This window comes from Eurypyga helias, unplaced genomic scaffold (genome assembly GCF_000690775.1).
Source record: "Eurypyga helias isolate BGI_N326 unplaced genomic scaffold, ASM69077v1 scaffold25394, whole genome shotgun sequence".
Taxonomy (NCBI): domain Eukaryota; kingdom Metazoa; phylum Chordata; class Aves; order Eurypygiformes; family Eurypygidae; genus Eurypyga; species Eurypyga helias.
In genome coordinates this window covers 1-7,663 of record NW_010244700.1, presented here as the reverse complement: position 1 = coordinate 7,663, position 7,663 = coordinate 1, and the positions used below count along the sequence as shown (strand labels likewise).

Genomic DNA, 7,663 nt, shown 5'->3' with positions numbered 1-7,663 from the left:
AAGAACTTCTTCCTGATATCTAAGTGATGTTTTCCACTGATTAATTTGGAACCTTTAACTGTGTGCACTCCAGTCATAACTTTTTGCCCTAAATGTCACCTCAAGGCTGGTTGCATTGATGCACTGCCTTTAGTGACACTGTTAATGGTTTTTACTATATTCTCTTACAAGCAAGTGTGGCCTGGTAAACCAAAACTAGTGACTGTTGTTACCTACGCGGGATTCTGTGGGAGTATGTGGGTGATATGTGCTCCCTGCGGAAGCTTTGTCCTGGGAGAGGAGTCTGTGTTGCTTGGGATGCGATAACCCCTGTATTTCTGTAGGCAGGTGCCTTTGTGCTGGATCCCATGTGTGGGCTAGGAACGATACTGCTGGAAGCTGCCAAAGAGTGGCCCGTGAGTATCTCTCGGTTGCAACAGGCAGGGCCTTTGCGGGAGGGCTTGTAGTTGCATCACAAAAAGTCTGTACTGCAGTTACACCAAAGTCCCTTACTGGAAAACCGGAACCAAACTGATCTTTGAAGGCAGTTGTAAGAGTGTTTCAGTACAAACATTCCTATGCTGGGATGTGAAACCAGTGTAAACCAGCTGGGAGTGCTGTGTTTATACTGCAGGGTTTGTTTTGTTTGTTTTTGGACTTTTAAAACTGCCTGGCCTTATCCTGGGGGTGGAGGTGTGGACGTGACCGTACAGTCAGGTGTCAGTACTGGGGGCAGCGTGGCTAGCTGTAGCTAGCTGGCGTCCTCCTCTTAGCCCACAGCCTCAGTGTTTCTGTGAGTTGCAAATGTCTTGAGCAGACCAGAACGTGAGAGAAGATAGCACAGACTTCCCCCCCTTCCTCTGTCCACTGTGTGTTACTGCTCTGTGCGGCGGCACGAGATCTTCCAGTGAGGGGTTTGTCTGGAAAAGAGCTGTGCAGCAAGGCAGTTCTGAGAAGGGTTCATGAAATAAATAGATTTGTTTGTCAACTGAATGACCTGTCTCTTTTTCTCTGAACAGGAAGCCTGTTACTGGGGAGCTGATATAAGCGACGCACAGTTAGAGGGTGCAGATGTGAATATCAGGGCTGCAGGCTTGATGGATAGGATTGAGTTACTTCAGGCTTCTGTGAAAGGTATGTCTGTAGGCTTTCCAAGAGAGACAGGTTTGAAATTTTTGTGCTTCTGGGCTTGTACAGGTAGTGTGGGTTATCTTGGGCTGATGTGTGGTAGAGCTAACTCCCAGCACATAGCTGAGTCGTGACTCTGTCGTGCTAGTGAATGGATTTGTTCTCCCTTCCCCGCTCCCAGACTTTGGCAAGAACAAACTCTGCAGAAGGCATTGAAAAGAAGAATTGTCAGACATGGGCAGTAGTTGTCTGTCTTAATGGGAACTGTGTGAACACCACACAGTACATACTGTGTGAAAGTTCTTTGTGTGTTGCAGGAACACAGCAAGGACAAAACCAGATACAACATAACTGGTAACTTAAATGTTACCAGTTATAAGGAGTCATAGTGAGGGCTCCTTAAGCTCAGCGTTGAATTGATGTTTTTCAGTAGGAGTATTATAAATGATGATGCCTTTCTCCTGGAAGAGGGAATCTGTTTACTCTTAGTTCATGAGCTAGTCTGGGGAGAATATAGTAATTTTATGACCTTATTCTAGACCTCAAAGCCTGAGTCTAAATTAGTTCTTTATGACATTCATGACAATCAAAAGCTGCCTGTCTTTTCCTGTGCATGATTGATAAAGTATGCCTGGTTTTGTACCTTGCAGTATTTATTTCTTACCATTCTGGTAAGAAATACTATTTCTTCTGTTTTGTAAGAGCTTTATTTCCTACTTAAAAGCTGTGATTGGGCTTGGCTTCTTGGCAGGTGGAAGGTACTTTGTCAGACTTCGTCACCAGTCAGAAGCTGTTCTTTCTGCATGTTTTGGGAAGGACTGTAGGTAACTTGGCCTTTCATTTGCAGCACAACAATTATGTCTACAAGTGTTGTTGCAAGGATGGTGCAGGAACCATTTCCAGCCGGTTCCAGCAAGGCTGGCATAGAATCACAGCAAGGTTTAGGTGAGAAGGGACTGCTGGAGGTCTTTAGTCCTGCCATCTGCTGCGAGTGGGGCTAAGCCCAGAGCTGGGTGGAGTTGCCCAGGGCCTTGTCTAGTTGAGCTTTGAGCATCCTGAGGGATAGAGAAGCCAGTGTCTCATCCTTTCACATGCTGGCTGCACTCTGACACCAGCACAGCCTGGGACATGGCTGGCCTTCATCACCACAGGGGTGCAGTGCTGCCCCACGGTCAAGACAACTGTTGCCAGGAAGCAGAAACTCTGGGGAGATACTTCAAAGACTCTAGCTCTAACAGAATCCAAGCAGTTCTGGCTGTGACTGGGTTATTGGGGAGAGAAAAGGGGTCTGGAGAGGAATTTAACATGTGGTTCCTTGCCACTCATAAGTGTGCATCTGAACACTTGCACTAAGTGAAGCGCTTGCCTGCTTAGCTCTTCTTTGTCACTTTGCCTGCAAAGATGTAGTATGTGTGAGAAGCAGCAGTTAGTTTGGAACCGTGCAGTCCTCTGTTCGGAGACTCTCGTTCTTGGGGCAAACATACCACCGCTAACAGGGAGCCTGCAAGCTGAACCATGCTCCATGTGTTCGTCTCTTCCCAGCCCGCGTGGGGTTGGTGGAATCTGGCGCGTAACCCGCCAAAGGGCTGGCAGACAGTTTTATGCGTTGAATGAGGGCACAGCTACTGTTCATGTTTTCCAGTAGTCAGACGTAAAGGCTTGCCTTTATTCTGCAGCACTGCCGTTGCCATCGGAAAGCTTTGACGCTGTGATTTCGGATATTCCATTTGGGAAGAAGTTCAAGATCACAAAAGACATCGAGCTGCTTCCGCATGTTCTCCAGGAAATGGAGAGGTATGTGTGGGCTTTGACACGCTTTGGGTTTGGTGTGGATGTTTTGATGGGTTTTTGATCCTAAGCGTTCGGTCAGCCTCAGGTTTGATTTGTTCCAGAGCCTCTCCAGCTCTGTACCCTGATCCTGTGCAGGCCGTTAAAGTCCAAGTCCTTCACTTGTCGCTTAGAGGCTGTCGTGGCTTGTCCTGCCAGGTGTGGATGTGCTGATGGCAGCACAAGCTGACAACTGTACCCTGATCCTGTGCAGGCCGTGAAAGTCCAAGTCCTTCACTTGTCACTTAGAGGCTGTCATGGCTTGTCCTGCCAGCTGTGGATGTGCTGATGGCAGCGCAAGCTGACAGGGAATGAGCTCGTTGTCTGAGTCACGCTCACAGATACTCTTTACAAGGCACGGTGGTGGAATACTTGTGAGCCGTGCTCAGCAACGTTCTTTAAAAGCCGAGAAAGGAGAAAGAGGAGAGGAGGACCTAGGCCCGCTGAAGCATGGCCAGGCAGATAAAGCAATAATCCTTTCTTGGTTGAGATCTGCTTGTGTACAATGACAGGCTTTCCATTTGGGTTCACAAGCAAGCTTTTAGCAGCCTGCCTTGGCAGGAGAGATCTCAGGCCAGAAAATGGTGATAGGCCTTTTCCTTTCTGTTAGCATAGGCTGGCATATTCAGCTAGCCACCTGGTCTCGTCTTTTAGCCACCTCCTGTCATCTCTCATGCTGTCGTTTGGTGGCAGAGTTGAGACAAACCAAATAGCGGGCTGCTTCTACCAGGCAGTTCAAACCATCTGCCCTTTTATTTAATTTCTTGGCTGAAAAGAGGCCCTCTAGGAGAGGTTGGTGTTGATCCTGCTCACCCAATGCAGAAATGTGGGGGGCAGATGGTGAAGAAGGTGAGGTGGCTCCCCAGAATGGCAGAGTAGTCTTGCCAGGTCACCTTGCGTTGACCATCCCTCCCCTTGGCTGTGCTGGTCTTACTTGCTTTGTTGGGCTGTCCTAACGAAGATACTTCCTTGGGAAGGTGCAAGTGAGGAGAGGACTGATACCAAGAGACCCTCACCAGTAAGACTGCTCAATCCACTTGCTGTGAGCAGAGCCAGGATAGTCCTTTTTCCCCTTCCTTCAAAGCCAAACGTAAAGTTTGCTCATGTACTAAAAAAAATGGATGACAAACAAGTGTTAGTTTTCTTGTTTCCTGAGCTTGAAAGCCATCAAGGATCAGTGGAACACAGAAAGGACAGACCTTTTAAAGTTTCCAAAGGGAAAGGCCAGCTTCAGAATTGCCTTGCCAACCTGAGAAGCTCTTGCTTGCCTGGGAAGCTGCTCCTTTGCAGAGTGGTGGGAGGCTCATGTGATGCAAAAAATGGGCTTTGAAGGTGATACTGCCCTCAATCCTTGGAATAATACTCAGAGGGAGAAAACAGAGTCCATCTTCCCTGCTAAACCGATGGAAAGAACTCCTGAGGTTGGAAATATCTGGGAGTCAGGACAGGGCCCAGCTCTCGCTTTTAGGAAGAGTTACAAAGATAGGGAATATAAATTCCATTTGGAGACATGGCTTGCTGGGTTGAGCTGTGACCCTTAACGTGCTTAGGTGTTTTATGGAACGCTGCCGGCATCTGAAGTGTCAGCAGTGTTGAGCTCTGCACAGACGAATGAATGCCAGGCAGGCTGAACACCTAACCTTTCTCTTTCCTGCGCTTGCCAGAGTACTTCGTGTTGGAGGCACTCTGGTGCTGCTGCTGAGCCACGATCTCCGTCAGTGCGTGGATGGCATTGCCAAGTGTGCTGAAAATGACACTCCTGATGCCATTTCTGATGGAGCCAGTGAAACCGGCACCGCAACAGCCCTGAATGTTGATGGGAATTCTTCCTCATTGGTGAACGGTGTTGAAGAATCCTTCCTCAGCAGCAGACAGACACCTTATGGGCCTCTGGTGCCAGATGGTGTCTATGCTGTTAGCCTTGGGAAGACGGATGCTTTCATACACAAATACAGGAAGGTCTCTTCTGCTCCAAGTCAGTCGCTTTCCTGCCCTGCGCCTAAGTGACCTTGACTCCTGGTACACGTGAAAAGCAGGATGGCGGTGCTCCAGTGGGGTTTTGCTGACCTGAACCCTGTGCTGTTAGCTCACCTCAGTCTCTTCGGATGTCCTAAGGCGCTGCTCTTCTCCTTTTGGTTTCTAGGAGAGGTGGAAGATGCCTACCGGTGTTTCAGGTGTTTTTACTGTAAAACGTTGTAATGACACAGAGTCCTCAAATCCTTGTTTAGGCAAAGCCTCTCAGTATGGGGAGGAGTTGCTTTGGGAGAGGAAGGCTTTGTTTGCAGTACTGTAAAACCAAATGTAGTAATATTAAATGTAAATGGATTTTAACCTTTAGCATTGTTTTTTTTTTTAGGAAGCACGTCTTGTCTGAAGAAGTCTCCAGCTCTCTTGGAGGGCTGGATATGTGCTTTAGTCTGTGCCTTGCGGTCTTGTCTTTACTTTAAAGCTCCTTTCTGATGAGTTTGAAGTGTTGCTATTGAGATCTCTTGGAGTGGAAGATAAATTCTTTTCTGTATTTCATTCTCTGCAGCGTTTGCATGTGTCTAACAGTTGACACAGTTTAGACACAGTTGACATGTGTCTAAAATGCTTTAGCTTTTTAGGGTGAAGAGACTTATTTGTGCCAAAAATGATGCTTTTCCTCCCTTGGTAATGTTACTGCAAGAGCACAGGGTGGAAGATGTAAAAACTTGCCAGGTGGATGAGCAGTTAGAAGTGACTCCTGGCTGTGAAGAAGCATATGGAAAAATTCTCCTGAGGCGAGAAAGGTCTCAGCAGCCTCTGCAAAAGGTATCTGGGGAGGAATAGTCTAATTCAAGTCTTTCCCCTGGCTGCTGGGGAAAAGTTTTTTGTTTTTTGTTTTTTTAGAGTATGACTGCAGACTGCTTTCGGATGCTGTTTTAGAGAAGCATGGAGCAACTTGGCAATCTGGGATGGCCTCGAGGAGTGTGTTCCTCTCCTGTGATTAGTGTGGAATTAATTAGTGTTGTGTCTGGGCTTTCTTGTTTTTCTGATGTTGGAAGTTTGTTGTGTGTAGCCCGTTGGAAGCATCACTTCATGTGTGTGCTTTCCATGGCAGCTCCTCTACTCGGTAGAGCTTAGAATTTGAATCCAGAGCCTGCGGTGCGGGCTGGACTATGGAGACTCGAAGGGAGTGAGGATGTGTGTCAGACTGAGAGGATCCTGCCGCTAGGAGTCCTGCCGTGTAGCAACAAAATTGCTTTTCTGACTGATGTTACATGTCAGGAAAATTCTTAACTTTCACCTAATTTCTGCCATTCTTTCGGGGTTTGCTTACAAGTGCTGCGCATGGTATTCTGACAGAGACTGTACTAACAATTTATCTTGTTTGTCCCTCTCCTGATAGCTTTGGTTTAGGTGGTAACTGCACAGCGATGTGGAGCATATTCTGAGGTGACTGTAAATCCATCCCTTTTGTTCATATGGTTAATTTATGTCACAGTAGCAGTGATAGTGTCTGTATCACTGGTAGTAGTAGTGTCTATATTCAGCTTTCCCGAGAATGGCTTTGCCTTCTGGTTTAAAAGCCCTTTAGAGTTATGCTGAAGCCACATACACTAGAAGGAGAATTTTGACGTACCTTGGAATTTGCTGGTTTTTCAGCTTGCTTATAGATTGTCTTATTTGTGAAGTCCAGTGGTTATTTTAGGCCTTCAGTGTTACTTTGGCTATGAAGTTGTTGGAGTTAGTGGGCTTTCTGTGAACAGTCTGTGTCTGTGAACGAAAGCAACTTCAGAAGAACTCTGTTGTAAATAACATACTAGACTAGCTGTAATTTGCCCTTATTAGACTTCAGGGAAGCCCCGGTGTAAGATACCGAACAGCAGAAGAGCATTTGACGTGTACTTCTTAGAGAAAGAAATAATTAGGCTGTCAAATATGTGTCACCAACATTCTCTTCTGTCTTCATGTTGTTCTCGCTCACCCTCTTTAACTCACCTACCAAATCCCTGCACAACACCCCCGAAACAAAGCTGTCTCTGTTGGGTTTTCAGTTTTGTTTGTGATTTTCTCCGTGTACACGCCTGGTAAGAACCGTTTCTAGGAAGACAGGGACAACCCAGGTACCAAATAGTAAGCTTCAGGTAAACGCCACATCTCTGGCCGTGTTTTAACTGGATGTAAGTTATGCGCAGTCCACAAGTTTACATACCGAAAAGTTGCAGCAGCTGTGTACCACAGAAATGTGGTTTTGCTTGGGAAGATGATCTAATAGGTGTTGGACACGTGGACAGAAATAGCAACGTTTTGTCACGTGTTTAAGAATCTGGGATATTCCAGGGCATGTGCAGATGGACACAGTGGTGTTGGGGGAGGGGGGTAAAGCCCTACCCTGAGGGCTTCTTTCCATGTTGCTTTGCCACTGCCCTGAAGCAGAGTGCATCATGGTTTGGTTTCTTTGGAGTTCTTGCCTTCACGGGAGAAGCCCAGGAGATGTGCACTAATCAGCTCAAACTCAACTCAGGGTGGGGCAGCTTGGTACTGGTTTTCAAGTGCTGACAGCAAATGTGGCCTGTGCTTACAGTTGTGTGGAACCAGCTGGGATCTGTGACAGGTTGTGAAGAATTACGGTTGGAGATGAGGTAAACGCAGAATCGTAGAATGGTTTGGGTTGGAAGGAACCTTTAAAGGTCATCCAGTCCAACCCCCTGTAGTGAGCAGGGACACCTTCCGCTCAATCAGGATGCTCAGAGCCCCGTCCAGC

The 7,663-nt window shown here is 47.1% G+C and overlaps 1 protein-coding gene across 1 annotated transcript; it reads left to right on the top strand.

Moving 5' to 3' along the window:
• Nucleotides 1–323: 323 nt before the first annotated feature.
• THUMPD2 (THUMP domain containing 2) lies at nt 324–4,909 on the top strand (the record flags this gene model as incomplete). The annotated part of the gene is made up of 4 exons (XM_010149851.1): nt 324–395; nt 999–1,113; nt 2,784–2,901; nt 4,599–4,909. Coding segments are annotated over 4 exons (616 nt in total), but the record flags the coding sequence as incomplete, so codon positions are not given.
• Nucleotides 4,910–7,663: the final 2,754 nt, after the last annotated feature.